This window comes from Haliaeetus leucocephalus, unplaced genomic scaffold, assembly GCF_000737465.1.
Source record: "Haliaeetus leucocephalus isolate CR32 unplaced genomic scaffold, Haliaeetus_leucocephalus-4.0 Scaffold848, whole genome shotgun sequence".
In the NCBI taxonomy this organism is placed as follows: Eukaryota; Metazoa; Chordata; class Aves; order Accipitriformes; family Accipitridae; genus Haliaeetus; species Haliaeetus leucocephalus.
This window is the reverse complement of record NW_010973284.1, coordinates 16,736,086-16,758,919: the sequence shown is the minus strand read 5'-3', so window position 1 is coordinate 16,758,919 and position 22,834 is coordinate 16,736,086. Positions and strand designations below refer to the sequence as shown.

At 37.1% G+C, this 22,834-nt stretch overlaps 2 protein-coding genes across 3 annotated transcripts in view; one reads left to right on the top strand and one right to left on the bottom strand.

Moving 5' to 3' along the window:
- Positions 1-14,108: 14,108 nt before the first annotated feature.
- FAM69A (family with sequence similarity 69, member A) lies at positions 14,109-17,832 on the top strand. 2 transcript variants are annotated; one of them, XM_010582642.1, is made up of 4 exons: positions 14,109-14,239; positions 14,532-14,639; positions 15,346-15,522; positions 16,885-17,832. In XM_010582642.1, the coding sequence occupies exons 1-4, from the start codon at positions 14,120-14,122 to the stop codon at positions 17,695-17,697; spliced, it is 1,218 nt and encodes a 405-aa protein (XP_010580944.1). In that variant the 5' UTR covers positions 14,109-14,119; the 3' UTR covers positions 17,698-17,832. The 2 variants fall into 2 exon arrangements, with proteins under 2 accessions (XP_010580944.1, XP_010580945.1); XM_010582643.1 differs by lacking the exon at positions 15,346-15,522 and having other exon boundaries at positions 14,120-14,239.
- A 2,695-nt stretch (positions 17,833-20,527) lies between these two features.
- The window catches only part of RPL5 (ribosomal protein L5), a 6,981-nt gene continuing 4,674 nt past the window's right edge, over positions 20,528-22,834 (bottom strand). The window contains exons 7-8 of the mRNA XM_010582755.1: positions 21,304-21,392; positions 20,528-20,688 (exon numbers count right to left, since the gene is read on the bottom strand). Coding sequence (XP_010581057.1) covers positions 20,589-20,688; positions 21,304-21,392 — 189 coding nt within the window. The 3' untranslated portion in view covers positions 20,528-20,588. The remainder of the gene's footprint in view (positions 20,689-21,303; positions 21,393-22,834) is intronic.

Sequence of the window (22,834 nt, the reverse complement as noted above, 5' to 3'; positions counted from 1 at the left end):
AGGTGGCGGGCGGCCTCGGGGGCCGCGGTGCCCGTCGCCGCCCCTCCCGCCTGTCGGATCGGGCCTCTCTTGCCGTCTCCGGGGTGCAGCGAGCTCCGCGGAGCGCCCTCCTCGAGGGGCCCGCGCTGCTCGGCGGCAGGACCTGTTACGCGGCAGCCTGCCCGCCGGCTCCCTCGGCCCCTTCGGACTCACGAGAGGTTTTCAGTTGGGCAGCTACACCTGCGGCATTGCCAGGGCCCGGAGGAAGCCTTATGCTTTTCTCCACATATCTTTCCTTTACCCCTATCACCGGTGCTGTGGACATCCATCCCATCAGAGGATGGACTATAGCTTGCATGAACAGACCTATTTTTTTTTCGTCTCTCCTAAAAGAATTAATGTCGGGCACTTTTCTTTTGCTGTCCAGTAGTTAGTTGTTCCATGCGTTTGTGTATGCGTTCATAGACACACTTCTGTGTTTACATATACAGGTACATGTTTGTATTACTTAAGCTACCCGTGTAAGGATGTTTTGGTTGAAAGTACTGTAGCTATAATGTAGCGGCAAGTTCTGTGAAATGTTAGTCAGTTGTGACCTTGTGTTACTTTGAGGGTTATTCTCTAGGATTCCTTTTTATCTGTTGCATTATCTTTTAATTAAATTGTAACTAAAATGAGCATTTTTTGAGTTGGAGGGGGTAAATACAATATTTACTTTTCTTATATGTTCATCATCTGTTGATATCTTATGAAATGCTTTATGATCATTGGATTAAAAAATGTAAACATCTTGATGCGTTTTTAAGTCTGGAATATTTTAATTCCTCCTAGTCTGGAACTTCAATCTTATTCTCATTTTGGAAGTACCTGAAATGGGATGTAACATTTAAGGAGAAGTGTACAGATACAGCTACAATCTTACCCTCTTTAGTATTTACTTTATGATATGCATCTGCAAATCAGGGTCAGTATCACTTTGATTTTTAGACCAGAAAAGATTACTCGTGATCTATTTACTGAAGTAGACACTTGTACAGCATTTGGATTCCCATAGGAGAAAGTCTCTGATACGAATAAAAATGAATTAATGATCTATATGCTACCTTTCAAGTTAGGATTCTCCAAATTGTTGGCATCCTTTGCCTTGATGATAAGTCTCTCTGATCATTATATGGTGATATCTGATAACATTGTTTTCCATTCTTCTCGACGTTTACTTTAAGGCCTTTCAAGTAAAATATGTTATTTTAAAATCTGCTGAGAAACAGGAAGAGAGCAAAAGCTTTTATTAGAAAAGCCAAAATAGTTAAATATTTGTTTCTACTGCAGATTAAAAAAAAAAATTCTCACTGTGCTTTCTTATACTGGAAGCTGCATTTGAATGTTCTACAGATTTGTTTTAGATGATCTAATAGCGGCTTTGTGAACATTAACATATTTTTCTGTGTTAAACAGTAAATGTATGTTGATATTTGGTGCATCCATAGAATGGCAGCAAGCTATCAATATATTGGCTTTTCTTGTCACTGTGGGTTACTGTTGGTACATGGCAAATGCAATCATAGTTTAAGTATACTAATTGCAACTGCTTTATTGAGATTTGTCTCCAAAGAAGCCAATGCTCTCTAAGTAAATGCTAGACTATAACTCACTGAGATGTAGCTACGAGCAGGATGGAAAGATTTGTGTAGTATTGCTATGCAATATTTCAAGTAGCACACCAGGGAAGATGGTTGTACAATGGGTGGTATTGCTGAGTGACTTCCGAATTCTGTTGGCTCGTGTTCCAGACTTTTTGAAAACTGTTGTGAAGTGAGTTGACAGAACATCAATTTCTGTGAGTCAGAAGTTAATACCCGCTCTAGCTTTTCTGCTGTAATAGGTTTGCAACTGATACTCTATGGCAAATGTTCTATTGTTGTTATTATTAATTTACATGTTCTTTAGCTTTTATGCAGAATGTTAGATCCATAGGTGATCAGTTGATGATCTTTCTAGCTAAGAAGGATGTCCTGCCAAGTGTAAGCTCATGTAAAAGGAGCAGGGCTAACTCTTAGATATACCTCAGCCCAAAACTTAGTGGTTAAGGACCCACAGAGGCAATGTTAAAGTTTTGTCACAAAACAGTAACTCTGAAATACAAAATTTTCTCATTGCTTGGACTGCAAATCATGTAATTGTAAAACAAATAAACAAACAAAAAAACCCCCAAACCTGACAAACTTTAAAATACTACTAAATACCACCAAAATAAAAAAATCTAATTGTATTTATAGGATCTTGCAGTTGGGTGATTAATACTGTTGGGATTTTATGTTTTGCAAGGAGAGGTTAGTGTCCCAAATTTGGGAGAGACTGAGCCAACTTTACAGACTCTTTAGAGATGTCCTGTGGACTTCAGTAATGTACAAGAGACTGTCTTTGAAGGGCCAAAGAATAAACAAGTTTTAAAGCCCTACATAACAGAAATTTCCTATATCATCTCTTTCTTCTAAGATTTTAATTTTTTTGTTGTTTGTTTGGTTTTGTTTAACCTTTTAAGGAGAAGTATCCTGTTTTCCATCTTGGTCATTATTCTATTTTATTTCAAAAGGTATCTCCAACTCTGTTTGCTCAGTTTGATTACTCAGGATACAAATAATTCAAGACACTAGCATAATCTTAAGCATGCACTGTCTGCTCTTAAAGATCTGAACGTGTCCGGTACATGGCATCCAAGGCAGTGTGGGCTGATATTCTCAGACATCATGTCAGCCTACCTGAAATGCATCCTATGATCCATAAACCAACCTGAACAGAGAACAAAACAGGATTTCTAACATGATTGACCTACAACTTTCTTTTAATCTGTTCTTTCCTATTGCTAGTATGTAAAACAAATGGAGTGAGCAACTCAGATTTGGAGATTAGTGTGCTATGGTTACGTGGAATACTTTACAGAATTAAGCTCTCTATACTATTAAACAAAGAAATACTTTCATACTCTTTAACAATAAAAATGTTTTAAATAAAAAAGTACACTTACCAAAAAACTGGCAAGTTGTGTTACGTTTTGATCCGCTACTCTCCATGTGCTTTGGAGTGCATCCAGGCTTGAGTTTTGCCAGAAGTGGTTTTCCAGTTATGTTCCAAGGGATGAATATCTTATTATTATTCAACACACATGACTTTGTAGAATATAAAAGTGGTGGAAGAAGTCAACTCTGTAATATCCTTTTCAGCATTACAAAGTGCTTTCCTTCATTCTTGCATTCCCTGGCTCATATTTAAAAGTCTTGATGGAAGAGTAGAGCACAGAAGAGAAATTGTGTTTCCTGGTTTTGAACACTTTCTTCCTTTTTTGATAATTTTGGAACTCTCAGTCCTTCTGTTGCCCTGAGTATGTTGTTATTAAAAGTTTCCTAGCAGTTTGTCATGATTCCAAATGAAGTCTGTCTATATGTATTGCTCCCTGATTTCTGTCTGGGGCTTCTTGCTCAGAAATGTTCAAATGGTCTGCATAGCATATGTGCAGTAAGTCCACTGTATTCAGGGTGCATTAGCGCACATGTGACCTAACCAGGCTCAGTAAATCCATCTCCCTGCTGCATTAGTACAGCACGTGCACATCAGTTCTGACATTTCTAGATGAAGTGGGATAAGTGTGTCTACACTCACAAGACCAATTCTGGGGAGGAAATGGAAATGTGATAGGGGGAATGTATGGGAAGAATGTATGGTTCAGCCTTTTGCTGAACATAAGGAAGTCCTTATTAAAAATAATTCCCTTTGAATCAAAGAGAGTGGAACCTTGTGGTCTTCTGTAAACAGATGTATGCTCTTGTCCATGCTCTGAACTGGCAGGACATAAGTCTTTCACAAGTCAAAAGCTGCATGACTGGATTGGCACAGTGCTGAGACCAAAATAAATCTAGCTTCTCTGGAACTTCCTGCCAAGTATATGATGTAGTCAGATGGCATTTGGAGATGATTTTCTGCCCAAACACATTCTCTTTCTGCCTGAGAAGGAGGACAAATTTAGATAAACCCATATATACAGTATTCTCTCCTGTACTATGAATATGTCAATACTCTGCAGTGGTCCTGAGGCCTGCAGACCACTGCTGGTCTCTGATATTGTACTAAATGGTATGCATTTAATACAAAATTGCATTAAAAAGCACTTTGGTTTAAAGTTTAGTATTGTAAAGGTTGATGGAAGGGATCAGCAAGAAACTTTGAGGAATTGAGAAGGTTTGTAGTCCCAGAAACTTTGGTTCTCAAGCAGTTTTTACACATGAAACAGCTTTGCCTAAAATTGTCAGATTTATTTCTATTGATCTTTTTCAGGTTTTAACGGTACTTCTATGTGCTGTATTATTGATGTTCTACAATATTAGGGTTACTAGAAATAGTTTAAAAACTAAACAAAACCTGTTTCTAAAGTAAATAACTGTATCTTATCTTTCAAATAGATGAAAGAATCATTAGCATTTTTTTGCTATGGTTCCTGATTCATAGGAGCTTCCTCTTAGGTATGTGTAGCAAAGTACTGAAGGAAGTTAATTTATTAGAGTTTTCAGATAGAAAACGGAAGACATTTTGTAGAGAAGAGTCTTGTGACAGGCTTTAGGAAGACCATTGTCAGAATTGTCTGCAGAAATGAGGGTGTGATAAAATCATTTTTAGTTCTCCCTGTAGGTGTTCTGCAATATTTTAGTAAGAACTGGGTAATTAAATAGTAATGAAAGGTTCATGTCTAAAACCAAAATTCAAATTAAAAAAAGCAAATACTTTTTTCCTATCTTTCTTATTCTAACTCTGCCCCAAGCATCCTGTTATCTGCAGACTTATTTTCCAGACTGACTGCAGCTGTGGAACAGTAATCCTTCCTATATTTGCATTTAGTATCTGTAAATGACATTTGTGTCCTTCTTATGGTTGCTTGTTCATAATAATCTGCAACCTGTGGTTTGTTTTGTTTTGTTTTTAAGTTTTATGAGCTTCTGTCTCACACAGATGTTGCTTGAATCACTGAAAACTGCCTGCCATTGTTTGGTATCCGTTCTTGTTTGTGGGTAGAATGTCACATAATAAAATAAGTTCTCATGTTACTTTGAATCTCTGAAAGTGTGTGTGATGGAGTTAGAGATCCAGGTTTTGCTTCTCTGAGCTAGAAAGCCCTGGAAGACATGCTGGTAAGTTGAAGTAAACATACCCAGAAACTCTGTACTGATGCAATTTTTGTCACGGATTGTTTTTACACATGGTGTTGGGTATCAAATTGGAATGTATTTCAAATTGTGAGAAATATGATTTGCCAGATACTATCTTTGGAGAAATAAAACTAAAAATTGCATTTAAGAGAAAGCACTTAAAGTTGCCAGAAGGCTTGGAGCTTATCAGAATAAAGGAGGTATCTTGCTATAGCTTCTGCCTTGATTTGATTACTTTGTTTTGGGGCAATGTCCATTTTATAGCAAAAAAAAAAAAAAGTATTCCCCCTTATGTTCCTTGTCTTCCAACTTGGATAATAGAACTTAAAGGAAATACTTGGAATACTATGTAGAATGCAATATGGGGTAAACTGGGACTTGGAACACATGAATAGGTCCCTTATACCCTGCCCCAAAGAAGCTAAGTAGATCTAACATTGAACGTTTATCAGCATGATTGTAAGTATTGATGTCCATGCATGTGTTTCTTTGGCACAGAATTTTAGTGTTGCTGCGATGTAAGTTAGGTTCTTTTATATTGCAAGAATAGATATTCTGGATGCAGTTTGTTTGCACATAGCAGTCTTGAAGAGGAGAAAAGTAGGAAATGCTGTAATTGAATACACTTTGTGTTAACTTGATCCCCTCCCCCCAAGATCTACATAGTTGGTATTGCCCATGTGTAGCAGCCTGCCCTTTTGTGGCTAAAAGGAGAAAGCTGTGAACTTAAATGTTTTAAGTTAAATTATGCTTCTTAGATTGGTAACATTTTTAGCTTATTTTTAACTGGTGCTTTTATTTACTTTCTGAAAGAAATAGTACCTAGACTTATCTGAAAAAATGGGACTTGCAGAGAAAGTGTTTCCTTCAAGAATGTGCAGGGGGTATGTCAAGATATGAGATGACTTCCAGTAGGAATCAAAAAAGTTAATTTGAAGAAACATAATTAAACTTCATAAATGAAAGACACTTGAAAATTGAAGTACGTGAGATGATAGAGAAAGCACCCAGCTTTGTTAATGAATTTTTAAAATATGATGCTTGTACTATAGTGTGGTTTAGTTAAAAACAAAACAAAACAAAAACACACACCACACCACACCCCCCCAGAAAAAACCAAAAAAGCAAAACCAAAACCCTAACACATTTCTGGAGAAAGCTTTTATGTGTAGGAGTGTCACCTGTCAGCTTTTCCAGCTGCTGTAGGCCGAGTGCTAGATGGAGGATAGGAGACTACCATTCTTTCTTGCTCTATATAATGTTATCTCAGCGGCTCTAGGCTGAGTAAGGAACATGGGAGGTTGGATAGGAAGGAAGAGGATTTACCTGAAAATCCAAACAAGATCCTTTCTTTTTTTTCTTTTCTTTTTTTTTCCTGGCAGCAAATTTGGGAAGAATACCATAAGCTGTTTAAAAACATACATCCTTTTCAGATTGGATGCTCAAGAGTTTTGTTGCTCAAGTTCTGTGTGTGTGTGATGGTTGTTTGGGGTTTATTTACTTTATGAAATACATGATGAAATGTTGTCTGAGGTTAGACTCACAACACTACAGTGGTGGTATATATTTAGATGGAAAATAGAATTTCTTAACTCTGTGACAGTGTGCATGCAAGAAGTTAAGGATGGTTTGAGTCAGCCTTTGCCAGTGCAGCTATTCTCATTTCAGCCTGGCACATCTTAATTGTACATAGTTAGTAAGGGGGCTAACAGCTGAGCTCTGTGGAGTTCTGTTGGAGTAGTCCAAGATGCTCCTCTGACCCCATGGTCTGTTAGTTTACTATACATACAGCTAAAGTGGCAGAGTGAGCATGCACCCATACCTTAGCTACTCCAGCTCATTGTTTGTTTGACTACTGGAAACTTCCAGTGAAAATGTTTTTTCATGAAGAGGATGATTCTCGAGTATGAGACAAAACTGTGTTTCTACAGACTCTGCTCTGTGGTGGTAATCTTTGCCAGAGGATTTGGGCAAGGGAGTGGAAGTGGGAATAATGGGCAGCAGTTTGTTCAGTTGACTAGAAGTCAATCCTGACAAAAAGATGAGCAAAAAACCCTAATGAACATGCCTTCATTGCATAGTTATCAATAATTGGATATGATCTTATTTTATCAAAATACCATGCTTTAATTACAAATAGCTTTAGCACCTCTCTTCAGATGCTGCTGTATCTCATTGTGCTTGCAAAGGCAAAGAAGGTAATTCTTTCTCTTTGATGCTGTATCTAGTTACAGAAATCTTAGGCCAAAGTAAAAATAGAAGAATGACTCAACTAGTTAGATAATTTCAGGAACTATATTACAGAGCACTCATTGGTATTATTACTATGTTGAAACAGTAAAAAAATCAAACTCTAGGTTATGAAACCATGAGTTTTTAGGTGGTATAAGAACAAATGAAAATAAGTAAATTATTACAGAAGACATTGAACCTACATGACTATACTATAGTAGTCCTTATTTGTGAGTGCTAAAACCATTATGTATCATCTGTCCTTCAAACAGCAGAAAATATGACGGGAGCAAAGAAAAAGCCCATTGTGTTCTCTAGATGGACTGAGGAAAATTTGGTTGTATGCTCAAAACTGATCTAGGTTAGGTGATCCCTCAATCCTGTACCTTAAATGTTTTTGATCTACTGGTTTGGTTCAGCTCTCAGTTCAAAACTGTGTTTCAAGAGACCTCTGCTGGAGGGCTGCCTCAGGGCTGGTAACCTGCTCTTCCTGGGACAGATCTACTGGGGAAGAATAGATCTCTCTGGTTTTGTTTTGGTTTATTCTGTGTAGTGTGGGTGTAAGAACTAAACTATGCAAAGAATCCATCTGTCCTCCTTACAGCTTTCTTTTGGTTCTGGAAGTGAGAACAGGGAGAGAGGCACTCTCCTAGTGCTTTGCCACACCACCTCTGCTGGCTTCCCAGAGCTGTGAAAGAAGGATGCTTGTGGATGATAAGCACATTTTGTACATAGGCAGTAGTTCAGGACAAGGATTCTGAAGTAGGAAAGTTGTGCTGGAGAAGTTGAAGAAGTGGATGAGGCACTGAGTAGTGATGGAAACTTTCTTGAGAATGGAAGACAGTGGAGGAAGCCAGGAACTGAGGGCAGTGATGCAGGATCAGATGGAAATAGATTGGAAATAACTGGAAGATGAACCACACATTATCTGCTATTCTTTAAGAGGGGGACACTAAGTCTGGCTAAGCAAACAGTTTGAGATGGGTACTAGAAAGAAAAAAAAACTAGTAAGTGAACATTGTTAAGTGACTGAATACAGAAAATGGTCTGGAAGAAAGAATAGATGAGGCTGAGTCCACCTGGGCTTGAGCTAAGATTTCAGTTCTCTTCTGTAGGGGGTGGTGGTGGTGGAAGTATTTCTGAACCCACTGGTAAAGTATCAGTTCTCACTTACTGCTCGTTCCCATGTAGGATGACTTCTGCTTTTCATCAGTCTGTTCAAGTAGTGTGGTTTGCAAGAAAGTTTGTGATTCTTCATGTTGTAAGCATGTAGGTGTGGTATTTTTTCTCTTTTTTTTTTTTTAAGCTAGGAAATTGCACTGAAAGTCTTGCAATTCCGTCATTTAAGTAGTGTTCTTTCAGTGGGAAAGGCTTATGTATGGTATTTCTTTGTTTTGATGCTACCCAGCCCCTTGCTGTCAGTTTTGTTTTCTTGGCTATTCTGTCCTCCCTACCCCCAGCTTCCTCATACATTTTCTAAGCTGTTTCTAAATGTGCTGTAAACCACACAGCATTATTGTTGGTCTCCTTTTGTACTCCATCCAGTTTGTATCCATATTGTGGATACCATGCTTTAGAGGAAATTACATGTTACTCCAACTAAGGTCTTTGTGGCTCTGAGGAAAATAGCAGAAATTATTCCTGTCTTACAACACTCTCAATGAAATATCATAAAAGAAGAGCTGGTTGAAGGAACTATTTATCACCAGAATAAAAGCAGTTGTATCTACTTTTTTAACTAGGTAGTTTTAAGACCATGTCAAGTGAGTGTGTGTGAAGGAGTGAAGGAATAGGGATGCACAGCTGAGGCATGCAGCAGGACCGCAGCTGCATAGATTGGAATAACCTTTGGGTGTTTTGGAACTGAGCTTTCTTGAATTACTTCTAAGAGGAAAGGGTGTAATGCATGCTGGTTGTTTGTCCTATTTTTATAAGTACTCATAAGTTACTGGAGCTTTTCAAGTTAGAAAACCTGACTTATTTACATCTGCAGTTTTGTGTTGTCCTTCCATTTTAAAGCTAGGTAATATTGTTCATCCCGTTGCCATCTTCTGGAACCCACTTGCTCTGTCCCCTCCCAGGTCTCCCTCCATAAGCTTTCCAAGCTTTCAGCTTGTGGCTGAGAGTTCACTCTGAAGCAGTATCAAGTTTTCAATTTTACTTTTCTCACCTGAACTCTTGATTGTTCACAATAAAACATTTGCTTAGTTTCATGAAAGCTGAAAAAGAGTTTGAAATTTTTAAACAGTTGAGGAGCTAGCTGTCCTGGAAACAGAAATTGTCTGCTTAAACATAGATCAGATACAAATTTATTAATTTTTCTGTTTAACACTGGCCCCTTGCTAACCTCAGCCCTGATTTGGAGGGACCAAGGATATGAGGCATTTCAAGCTCCTGGTTACAGAAAGTTCACTTCTCCTAGGTGTGTCTGTCAGAGACTTCTAGCAGTGAAATAATGGTGCATATGATGAGCTTTCAGTCACCTGTGGTTAAGAAAGCTTTTTATTTTGAAGAAAACATGATCTGTATCAACAACTTGTGATGAAATATTTGATTATTTGGTCTCTAAATTTGCATTGATAATTCCTTGATGGGATTTTTTTTCTTCTCCCCCCCCCCCCCCTTTTCTTCAAAACATCTTTATTGGTGCACCATTAGTGTAGTCTAGCATGACAATCCTATGTTCCTGTACAGTGCTCTCCTGCCTTTCCTTCTCTAGTTACGTATAAATAAGAGGGTACTCAAGCACTTCATTTATTAAAGTGGCCCAAATCTTTGAAAGTATTCTTTTTTTTTTTTAGTAAATGTGGGTTTGGGTGTTTGTTTTCTATGTTCCTCTTAACCTATATTTAATATAAATATGTGTAGTTTCATTAAGCTATTAGACATCTACACTACCATGAGCCTTTCAAAATTCTGATATTAGTTCTTAGACAGCATGAACAAACCCTTTACATTAAATAATAATAAACCTTAATATTTAGACTTAATCATGGGTGTTTAAGAATTCTATAAACATGGTTTACTGTGGGTGGGTACGATGATTTGGTTTTTAAATGACTTTTTGGTGTATGAATATGCTATGTATATTACAGAAAGGAATATTCATTTTTCTCTCTCTCTTCAACAATCTAAAATATGAATGGTTAAAAAAAATTGCTTGCAGTACGTGGTGGTCTTTAAACTGGCTTCACTTGCAGCACAGACAGTGGAAGAACAAGACTTAAAAATAAGGCAAATAGGTTTAAAATTTTAGCAAAATGACTTCAGAATATTACTACTGGTCTTGCCAAGGTGCGCTGTCCCGTGGTTGGGCTGACACAACTATTTGCAGGCTTGTACTGTGAATCAGGTCAACTCCATGATTTCGTCTGTGGTATAGACTCACAAACAGTTCTTTGGGTGTAATTATGACAAAAATGGGCTTTGGTATAGAGATGCGAAGAAGTGGGGGCAAAGCAGTTAGTACCATACTGAACAATTTGTATAGTGAAATTGCAGTCTAAGTAAGTCTGAAGATGTGATTGTTGTGTTTTGGTTCTGCTTTTGAAAATCAGAAGAACTTAGAATATGACACTAATGAGTTTTGATGATAACTATTTGCTTATCACTGAAGTTCCTGTGGCTGTATGACCATATCATCTTGTGATATTTCAGCTGAAATACAGAAAATTATAGCTTGGTATATTGAAGAAAATAGAAATCACTTTCTTAAATCTCCAGATGCTGGGCTTTAACTACAGTATTTACTCAAAGGCAGAAGAACTGGTATTGAAGAAAGGGAAGAAGTTTTGAGATGATAAAGTGGACAAGTGTAAATATATATGATCCTATGGAAAGTAAACATCCACTTTCAAGTCAGGCATCTTGTGTTAGACTTCTATACAAGCATGTTACAACTCTCATTTACTTCAATAAGATGTCTGAAGTTTAAGGTTGTTCCTAAATTAACATTAGTGATGCTCCTAATTTTTTACTGAAGCTTTTAAGTCTTGTGCTGAGCAAGGTGAAGAATGTGCAGATTTGAACAATCTTCAGTAGATCACATAAGGACAACTTTAAAACTTTTTTTTTCTCCTGTAGAAGGAGAGAAATATGAAATTGTGGTTAGAGCAGTCGACTGACTTTTGAGATCTAGATTTAGGTACGAGTCATTACCTGTGAGGCCTTGGGTAGGTTGATCTGCTTCTGCTTGTCCTCAGGAGAAGCGTTCACCCATTTTGTATCTAAATTTACATTCTTGGAGACTGTGGATGTGTATTTGTTAGCATCTTGGAACCACAAACACTATTTTGATATGGAATTTCATGGTACTTTGTGTTTTGAAGGGATGTATGAGAAATACTTTTGCCAGAACTGTTTAAAGGCCATACCAGCATGCTCAGGCTTTTCTGTGTAACTTGTTGGGTTAACTTCTTGCATTATTTGGTTTGGGCCTTTTGGTGGTTTTGTTGGGGGGTGGGTGGAGGGTGAGGGGGTGGGGATTAAGATTTCCTTGGACTGAGGCCTTTGACTTTGGCAGCATTGTATCTTAGGATCGTCTGGGCATAAGGGCTGTCTACCCCTTCTTTCAAAATACAGCCAAAAAGCTCTCAGTCTTACTCATAGAATGAGTCACATGGCATTTGGGCCTGTTCCTTTACATTTGAAAGTGTTAAAATACCTTGTGTGCACCTTCCACTTGATTCACATTATTTTTTAAAATAATTATGTTATAAAATGGAATGGTAATAGGATATAAAATTAAGGGCTGAGCCATATAGCATCATCTTTCCTAGCTGTTTTTCTGTGTTGTTTCTTGCATTCCTGCTTCTCTTTGAGACTTGCTGTTCCTTACAGAAATATATGGGGTCAAGATACATTTCTTTAGCCTTTGGATGAAGTGACAGCCTGTGTGAAAGTATACCCTGAATCACGAGATGAATTACAGTGGAAGAGTTGGAACCGCTCTAGGTTGAGAGTAGGACTCCTATACCTAGGGATTATACTTTTTTGTTAAGATTTGAAATAGTCAGTTCTTGCAATAGGTGTTAAATCAAGCTACCATTCAACTGATTAGAACTGCTTCTTTGATCTTACTTTCCTTAAAAATAAATAAGTTATATACTTAGAAGGGGAAATGCATCTTTGGAGATCTTCCTATATGTGTGGAAGATTATTTGCTTTAGTAACGTTATTTTTTTCTAAAATATAAAATACTTAAAAGCTGAAGGCATGTATTCAATTTACTGTGATTTAAGATAATTACTACTGAATTGTAGTAATTTGGAATTATTTCAGTGCTTTTTTGCCCATGCAGATGGAGCCATCTGAAATTAGTATGTGTGTGAGAGGTTAATTTGGTATGTATGTATGTGATGGTAAAACTGCTCATCATTACTACCATTCTTGGAACCTTTTCCAAACATATGGAATGGTTTCTTTATGAGGAACAGTTAAGTTAGGACCTGTCAATCTGGAAAAGAGATGACTTGGCTGGGAGGTGTGCGATAGAGGCTTACAAAATCATAACAGATGTGGAGAGAATGGACAGAAATTGATAACTTATCTTTTCCAATACATGAACTAGGGGATCTCAAACAAAGCTAACATGAACCAGATTTAAGCAAAATTAAGTCCAGTCCCTGACCTCAGTACAACGGATGGTAGACCTGTGGAATTAATTGCCAAAGGGTGTTGTGGATGCTAAAAGCTTATGGATTTTAAGGGAGCCTGGGTAAGTTCATGAAGGATAAATGGTTTGAGATTTACTAAATATAGCAAATCACATCTGGCTTAGCAAGTTCTTCTAAAGGAAAATGGGAGCACATTTGGCATATACATTATATGTTCTTATTCTTTGATGGCATCCATTTATAGCTATTGCTGAAGATCAGGATACTAATAGAAATGGATCTCATACTGACCTGATATAGCTGTTCTCATGCACTTTCCTTATATCCTGTTGCTAAAGCTGATAATGATTTTCTAATTCTTTTTTAATCCTGATGTATGAAAATCAAAGTGTTAGCACACCAGACTCAGAAGGGGGGAATGATCAAAATGTGCTTCCTCCCTTACAAGACACTTAGCCCTCCCTCAACTCCTAATTATAAATACTTTTTTCCTCTGTCACTAGTGAAAAATGTAAATGTGAGGCCACAGAAACAACAGGAAAGTCTTGCATACAGTTATGGGAATGACCACTGAAGGTGAGGCTAGTACAGAGCAATTTTACTTGCATAATTAAATGGTGTCATTTCAAGGAAGGAGTGGGAGACTTCAGTCCATGGAACCTGTCCCTGATACCCACCCTGCTCCTTGTTTATCTATCTTGCATATTTATACATTAACACAGATTATTTTTTGACCAGATTCCTGGTCTGTTGGATTTGGTTTACCAGGAGTGGAACACAAGTGACTCGTCTCTGAGAAAAATGGAAGTAGTAGAGCTTTGATAGCTTATGATTTTGATCAAATTGGTTCTTGCAGCCTGGCTTACCCTATGAGGGTCTGTCACCTTTTCTTCTGTTTATTTGTATCTTAATTTTTCTTCCACCTCCCCTGAAGGAAGCAAATGTTCCATGTAATGCAGTCTGCTTATTTTATCACTGTGGAAGTCAGATTTTTAAAGGTGAAATAGTAAATCATGTTTGTTTCTATCATTCTGACTATAGCTGAATGAATTACGAAGAATATTTTCTCTTTGTGTCCTCTAGGTACGTTTCTCATACATGCGGATGAAGTATCTCTTCATTTCTTGGTTAGTAGTATTTATTGGCAGCTGGGTTATGTATGTTCAGTACTCCACCTACACAGAACTATGCAGAGGACATGACTGTAGGAAAATAATAGTAAGTATATTTACCATAGATTTCTGAAGTGTTTGTCCTGACTAATTCCACAGCCAGTTCAGTCAGTGCCACATGTAAATTAATCAAATTCTGATATTCCATCATACTGAAGTAAGATTACATCTTCGGTTACAGATAAAGCCAGTTATGTTTCTTAACATTGTTTTGGTATAGGGTTATTAAAATTGTTTTCTTAAATTTTTCTTTCAAGAGTTGGGTGTTGGGAGAGATACAGTTGTTGCCTCCTTTCTTGGGCAATTTGTTAAATATTTTTTCTCCCTGTTTGTTTCAGTGTGATAAATACAAGACTGGAGTTATTGATGGGTCAGCATGTAGCAGTCTTTGTGCTAAAGAAACATTGTATTTTGGAAAATGTTTGTCAACAAAGCCCAATAACCAGGTAAGGCTTTACTCATCCAACCTAGTTTTATTATTTCCCACTGAAATGTCATTGTCTGGAACATCAAGTAGACCTTAGTGTCAGCAAGCTGTATCTGTTTAATATGGATTATTTCAAACTTTTATTTGCTGTGACATGCAGAGCATGTTTTTATATATGTATATAATATACCTAGATATGTAGAATATATAGGTATAATACATATTATTAATAATATACAATACGTACCAATATATAATATACCTGTATATATTAATATATATCATTCCTATATGTACAGGGGTATATTATTATTTTATAGTACATATATTTTAGAAACATATATATATATGATAAATACTGGATCCTTCCATGTTTTGGCAGAATAACTATACTTTTGTACAGCGTACTACTACTCTGCTATCCTGCTTCCCAAATAGAAGCAGCAGCCTTTTCACAACCTATGCAAAGGTGGTAGTAATGCCAATATACTATTTATCAAGCTGTCTTTGTATTTTGACAGTAGTGTCTCCTAAGTACCTGCAGTAGTGTATTGTATTTGAAGTTGCCATTGTTCGAATGTGCTCTGTGCATCGTCTGTACGCAGGACTCTGTTTTCTACTCTGTGTTTCCACCTGACTCTTGAAGTAGTGGTTGGAGTACAGGTGGTCTTTAGATGATGGACTTCTACATTGTTTTTTACCTTTTTCCCTCTTTTCCTGCATAGATGTATTTAGGAATCTGGGGAAATCTGCAAGGTGTTATAAAATGCCAGATGGAAGAAGCTGCTCAACTTGATTTTGGTACTGACCCAGAACCAAGGAAGGAAATAGTCCTCTTTGATAAACCAACAAGAGGAACCACTGTTGAAAAATTCAAAGAAATGGTATATGGGCTTTTTAAAGTAAGTATATGCTTGCTTATTCTATTTTGACAGAAAGGCTTATTTTCCTGCAGCTGGAGAAAATGCCCTATTGTATGAGCCTTGTTCGAGTGCATGTTAGAAAAATAATCAGCACAAAACCAGTTTTTCCCAGATACGCTTATCTCGAAGTTTGAAGTAACTAATTATTAGGTTTTTTCCTTATTTTTTAACAGATGGAAGCTGGTATGCATCTTGCATGTCTACAGCTTTCACTTCTATTTGTATAGAAAATATGGTAAAAGTATGTAGTTTTTTTGTTGCTTTTGGGGTTATTGTAACCAAGTACAAAGACTGAAGCACAATTTGAAAACTGTTCATGCTTGGGAAGCGTTACTATGTTAACTGAGCAGCAGGAATGTCTCTAACTAGAATGACCAGCCATACTTCTCCCAGTTCTTTCTGTGTTACGTTAATGGAATACTTATTTCTATTGCCTTAATGCTACCCCAGAATTTTCATAATATAATCACTTTGATACTGTGTCAATACTGATTTTGGGTTTTCTTTCTTAAAATTCTTTTGCTATTGTCATAGCTCCTAAGTCCCCAGTCATGGAAATAATGCTGTTCTAGCTGAGTGAGCATGTGTGTGTGTACACAGGCACACACATGTAACATAATTATGTAAAGCTGGTAACAGTTGTCATGCATTACAGTAGCTTTGTCTCTAAGAATGGGTGAGCAGCAGGTGTTTTCGAGTATTATTTTAGGAGAATTTGGGGAAAGTTTATCTGACCTTCTGTGTGCCTTGGTGGTCGTTGAAAATGTAACAATTCTGATACCAGCAATGGCTTCTTTCTCTGTGTTGATACAATGGAGGTGGTTATATCAAATAACGAAATCAAGTATTTCAGTACACTTGTTGTATGGGATTTGTACTCAGTGTGTCTTGGTACTTTTTATAGTTGGCCAAAATTTAGTTGTTGAGATTGTAATTTCTCTACACCTGTAAGGTTTAATCAGCTGAAAACTAAACCTGATATAAACATTTGAATTCTACATACTTTTTTTAAGAGAATTTTTAACAAGCTACTTGACACGATTTTTCTAAAGACTGATCTGACCAAGATCAATGTTTGAATTTTAATATTTGCATTTTGAAATGCAGAGAACAGTATTACTTTCAGAAGATCATATACTTGGTGCCTTTGTAAACAGAACAAAAAGGAAGCTTGTTGGGCATCTGATAGCAAGTGCTGTAACATCTATAACCAATGAAAACTAGAACATACCATACCCTACCATACTATCCACAGAAGGAGAATAACAGGAGGTAGAATGACAGGTGGATTGGTGGTAGTTAATGAACTAATACTTAATCGGTTTTGTTTGTTGATTTTAGGCAAAATTGGGTGAACAAGGAAATCTTTCAGAACTGGTTAATCTCATCCTATCTTTTGCTGATGGAAACAAAGATGGTAGAGTTTCTTTGCCAGAGGCGAAATCTGCATGGGCACTTCTGCAGCTAGATGAGTTTCTGTTAATGGTGATCTTGCAGGATAAAGAACATACTCCCAAGCTAATGGGTTTTTGTGGGGATCTCTATGTGACTGAAAGAGTTGAATATACCTCTCTCTATGGAATCAGCCTTCCATGGATTATAGAACTTTTCATTCCCGCTGGCTTCAGAAGAAGCATGGACCAGTGGTTTACTCCATCGTGGCCAAGAAAGGCAAAAATAGCTATAGGGCTTTTAGAATTTGTGGAAGATATTTTCCATGGACCTTATGGAAACTTTCTTATGTGTGATACAAGTGCCAAAAACTTGGGATATAATGATAAATATGATTTGAAAATGATGGACATGAGAAAAGTTGTGCCAGAAATGAATTTGAAAGAAATAATTAAAGATCGTCAGTGTGAATCGGATTTGGACTGTATTTATGGTACAGACTGTAGAACTCTATGTGACCAAAGCAAAATGAGATGTACCACAGAAGTAATTCAGCCAAACTTGGCAAAAGCCTGTCAGCTACTTAAAGACTATCTGCTTCGTGGTGCTCCTTCTGATATCCATGAAGAACTAGAAAAACAACTGTACTTGTGTATTGCCCTTAAAGTCACAGCAAGTCAGATGGAAATGGAGCATTCTTTAATACTCAATAACTTAAAAACTTTACTGTGGAAAAAAATTTCCCATACAAATGATTCTTAGCTTCTCCACCAGCAGAAGATAATATTGATGCCTGCCACGGGACGTGGCCTACCACATTTGATAAAAATGATCTGCAGCATTTTTTAAAGATGTTTCTTTACTCAGATTTCATTAATGGCTCTTTAACTTTTGCCCTTCAGTCAGTACCTTATGACAGGGCTTCTCAAAGAATGAACATGCCACTGAATGATCAGGCGGAGGCCAGAAGCACTTCTGGTATTCCAGTGCTGTTACAGAAACAAAAACCCTGCATGCTTGACTGTTCTGTGTACTTTGTCAGATCTTGAACAGGGTGAAAGTATTCACTGTGCCGCCACATCAACTGATGGAACACCTTGCAACTCTGTGAAAATCATTGCTCACTTGTGAAATACCTGCAAAAGATTTTTATCCTAAGTAGTTTTATGAAGAACCACCACTACTGCAAATAATGTGTCTGAGTCCAAGCTGCTGTTGTGAACTGTGAGATTGAAGTTTACTAATACCTTGGCATGGCAGAATTTGCACATTAATAATTTTTAAACTGTGGAAAATTAGAATTTTATTCTAGAACTGACAGGTTGTAATATGAGACCTAAATCAGATTCTGTTTACACCTTGTTACCTCATGCTTACATCTTGAATGTTTAAGTAGTTCAACACTTTTTAATTAAGTCCTTATACAGTGAACCATGTTGGGAGCCAAGAATTTTAGATGTTATTTCTTAAAATCATGTATATAGTCTAACAGCAATATCACCATCTGTTTCAAAAACTGTGGATTACTGTACTTCAGTTGAAAACTTTAACCCAAATTAAGCTGTAGCAAATATTGAAAAGTAAAGAGTTTGTGGACTAAGCTAAAGAACTGAATTACTCTTTAAAAATACTGGTAGTAGAAGTGTCCTAACAGTTAAAAAAGAAAGCTTGCATAGTGTAGGAATCTACTGTATGGATGTGTGAAACAAGTAACAGTTGTGGATAAAGTCTTGACTCTTTACTGTCCCTCCAGATTTAGCTACAGCCTTGTACTTAAATGCTCTTGAACTACTGCAGGAAGTATGTAAGCCAGAGCTAGACCTGAACTGTAGGACAGAAGCTGGATTCAGGATCATGGAATATTGCTTAAACGGGAGACTGTGAGATAGTAACAGCTAGGCATGAGGTGGAACATAAATGAGCTGTAGTGTGTTTCAATTTGTTTTTTTCTAGTAGCATCTATGAGTCATTGTTAAGTCTCAAGTCATGAGTAAATAAACACCATCTGATCCTGGCACTCCACATGGCATGACCACTGTACCACCTTTAATCTGCATCCCTGTTGTGAACATAGCTATAAATCTGAGGAACAATTATGTGGAATTGGATGTCCACAAAACACCTTAATACTGTGCTCAACACTTATCTGTTAATGTTTAATTTATAAATGTTTTGGCAATGAAGTAGTTCAATTCATAATGATTTTAATGGCAGTCATCCCTAAATTTCGAAATCCTGGCCCCTTAATTTTCACCATCAGTAAGAACGACAAGCTTTATTTGAATATTTGACATTGTTAATTGCTTTAGGTATCCTGTATTAAATGCATTCCTTGAATGATTAAACCAAAACACAGGTTCAATATGAAGTAATTTCTCCATACCATATGTAATAGCATGCAGCTTGGGTTAAGAGTGTACTGTTCTGTAAACATCAGCTTTTTAGTTTAAGAATTACTATGCTACTGTGAATTATTGTCTCTAACTTGATAATGTCTGCCAACTATGAGCTAGTAAGTAAGTGTAGCTAGCACTGCATTCAAGTATGAAGTGGTCATCTTCCTCGTGGAAAAATCTGACTATAATTGTTACTAGGTTTTGGGCAGAGATGATTATTGAATCCATAATGATGTTGGGTATTTTAAACAACTGGAAAATAAGTTTCACAGTGCAGTTTGTTGTACAGAACCTTCATTTTTATTGCTGTTGCATCAAGTTGGAGTTTTCATTTGGAAAAAAAAAACCCCAGAGTTTTGTTTACAATAAATCACAGGCCTCTTTTTCTCTTTCAATAGCAGTCCTTACCCTCTGTCAGTACCTTAAAGCAAAACATTCTTCTGTGTAGCCTACTTGATTAAGTGGGCAAGCAACTTGAGTAAGTCTAATGGGAAATAAAGAAACTAGAAGTGCCTATGAAACTGAGATGTAGGTGAAAGTAAAGGATAGGGGCAAGTCAAGGCCTCTGTAATTAAGCATCTCTATGCAACTTAAGAATATTCACTTTTGTCTAATCACTAACTGTGAAGTACTCAGCTTAAGACAGTACTTGTTTCAGTAGCAGCTACAGCCTAGAACTGAATGCTTACTTCAGTTACTGGGGGAAGCTTAAATACTTCAATTAGACATGTAGTCCAGTGTTAGGTACAGTTTAAGTTAAGTAGTGTTGCCATTTGTGTTCCTGAAACCCTAGGCTGTCTTTGGGCAGAGGCTTTAAATCCTACTGTGACTACTTCTTTTTTCTTAAGCTCCATACAGCTTTCCCCCCCCACCCCAACATTAAGTATGCTGAAAAAAAGTGAAGGACAGGTAAAGCCCTTCTTAAAAACTTGAAATCTTTCTGTAGTTAGAAGCAGCAAGTTCTTATATCTAGTCACACCAAACATTAAAGTGATTTTCCTATGGAAATAGGATATAGAATAGATAATTCTAATGCAGCAGCCTTGGTTTTCAAGTCTGTCACTTCTCTGTGAAGGAGTTCAAGTCATACAGTATGTTGAAAGGGGAGAAAAAATCCTTAAGGCTGCAGAAGAGCTGGATCATAAAAAATATTCTGCATCTTTAAGATATATTAATAAGCCAGTCTTACACAGTTGCTTACTCAATAAATTTATTGCCACTTTTTCCAAAGCTTCATAGAAAATTGTGGAAGTTGTCTTAACTATCAGCTGCACGCTCCTGGGCCCTGAGAAAGCTAGCCTTCTTCTGAGCAACACGATCTTTCTTCTGGGCAAGGGACATCTTGGGACAGTTCCATCTGCAATGTAAGCACAGTGTATGTTACATCCAACACAGAAATAAGCAAAGAGGTGGTCAAGAAAGCTGCAGTGCACCAGAGCTGTGATTAAGAGTGCTATGCTAGAACATATTCCCACTTCTGTAACATGCTTTATTTCCTCATGATTTAAGGCTGTAATTAGGGCACCACAAAAAGGCATAGTTAGACTGCAGTAGTTAAATTCCTCAAGCTCAGTATTCTTTTGTGACTACAGACAATATTGAGCCCAATGCAACAGCTGTGCCTTCATTTCTTTTCTCCCAGACCCCTGAAAAATCAAAATAGTTTAGTCACAACAAATTAGTCAGCCTCCCCTCACATGAAGAGAAGCAGTGAAAACACTAAGACCTGATGATACACACTGAAGAGTTCCAGCTATGCAGGCCACAAGCATGTTCCACTTTTAAAATTTTAGAGTCCTACTGCCAAAGTTAACTCCTGACTAAGTTATAGAGAAATGCTTGTCTCTTAAATCTTTCTAAAACACAAGTGAGTTTTGAAAACTGGAAAGTGGATTACATTACTTGTTTTAATATAGCTAAACTATCTTCAACAGAAAAATCACATTCATGTTAAAGAGGATGAGAGTTTTACCTCTTTTTCTTGACTTCTCTCTTGGGCTTCTTTTCATGGACTGGATTATCCCGTATAGCAGCATGGGCTTTTTTATACATTTCTTCCATCTTAAAAAAAAATATTAAAAAATTGTTAAATTCTCCATAGTAGTCCAGTTGTAGGATCGTATCAAAAATCCAAGACACCCTTACCAGAACATGCACTCGAAACTGGTATCATAAAAATACAGCTTTTAATTTTGTGTTTACCTTTTTAAAACACTTTCTTCATACAGAAGATCACTGTCACAGTATAGTGAGATTCCTATGATCACTATGATACAATTTAAATTACAAATGGAAAAAGTAATTTTATCGTTATTTTACAGTTAGGGAACCAAGGCCACAGAGCAACTACAGACTTACAAGTCTCATAAATACAGGCTAGCATCTTGCAGTTGAAATACTAATTTCCTCTGAAGCCTACGTTCAGTGCCATAGCTTCCCTACATTTAAATTAAAAGGCAGTCTAGAAAGTTATTGTACTTCTACCTAGAATCCTCATGTTTACTTATTGAACCAAAATTATTCCACACACAGTCTGTCATCAGACATGGAATCTTAATGCTTTTCAGACCCTAGATATTACAAAGCTGCTTAGTAAGAGGGAGAAAAAGTCTAAGTTGTGAAAGCAGCTACACATTAACAAGTCTTGCAAGAACCGTAACAGTCCCTGCATCATCCCCAAGGATGCAATTATGCTGCTCTGTCCCAAAGACAACTATGGCTCTGTAATGTCACCAATTTTAAGAATACCATTGCTGGTGGTTAATTAAGAGCACTAGATCCCAGCTGTGCAAAATTTTCTAAATGTATAAAGAATAACTGTCTAGCTGTTGACATAAGTCCTGGACTTGCTTCATTGCACTACAAGCTATAAATATTGTTTGGTAAAATAGATGAAGTTGGCATTTACAAGACAACATTACTTATTTTTTAGTAAAGACAAAGTTACAAAAAATTAGCAATTAGTTAAGTTTACAAAAAAACCCCAAACCCCATAGCAATAAAGGGATAAAGGATTAAGACAAGTTTTCCATCGCCTAAAAAGGGGATATGAGAACATTTGTTGCAAACTTCACAACCAGTAAGTGGGGAAACCAAGCAAGAATATTACAGGCAGCAAGACAAGCCATCTGAAAGGAGTTCAACACTTGAAAGAAGCACCTCGGTAATCTCGTGTATCTTCCAGTGTTTTGTAAGCAGTACTCTAAAAGTAGCACTACAGTAAGATGTATTACACTCTCTGTAATCTCATGATATGCTAGTTTCTACAATAGAGCTAGCTTGGGCTATTCTGTATTCACCTGGCACCTTGAACTACCTATAGGGTCACACAAATCATGAAACAGTTTAGACATAGAGCACATCCTCACAGTTGCAGCCACTGCAGCTGCAGAAATGACAGACTGTGGTGCAGGATTAGGATTGAGTGGAGAGCATGCATAGAAACTTTAAGTTAATTTCTGTATCGGGGGGGGGGGGGGAAAAAAAAAGGACCCGTTAAAAGA

Excerpts from the sequence above, each read along its gene's own strand:
- FAM69A (XM_010582642.1), top strand. The coding sequence starts at position 14,120 with ATGCGGATGAAGTATCTCTTCATTTCTTGGTTAGTAGTATTTATTGGC. Across the intron at positions 14,240-14,531 it reads ATGACTGTAGGAAAATAATA|TGTGATAAATACAAGACTGG; the intron begins GTAAGTATATTT and ends TGTTTGTTTCAG. Across the intron at positions 15,523-16,884 it reads TGGTATATGGGCTTTTTAAA|GCAAAATTGGGTGAACAAGG; the intron begins GTAAGTATATGC and ends TGTTGATTTTAG.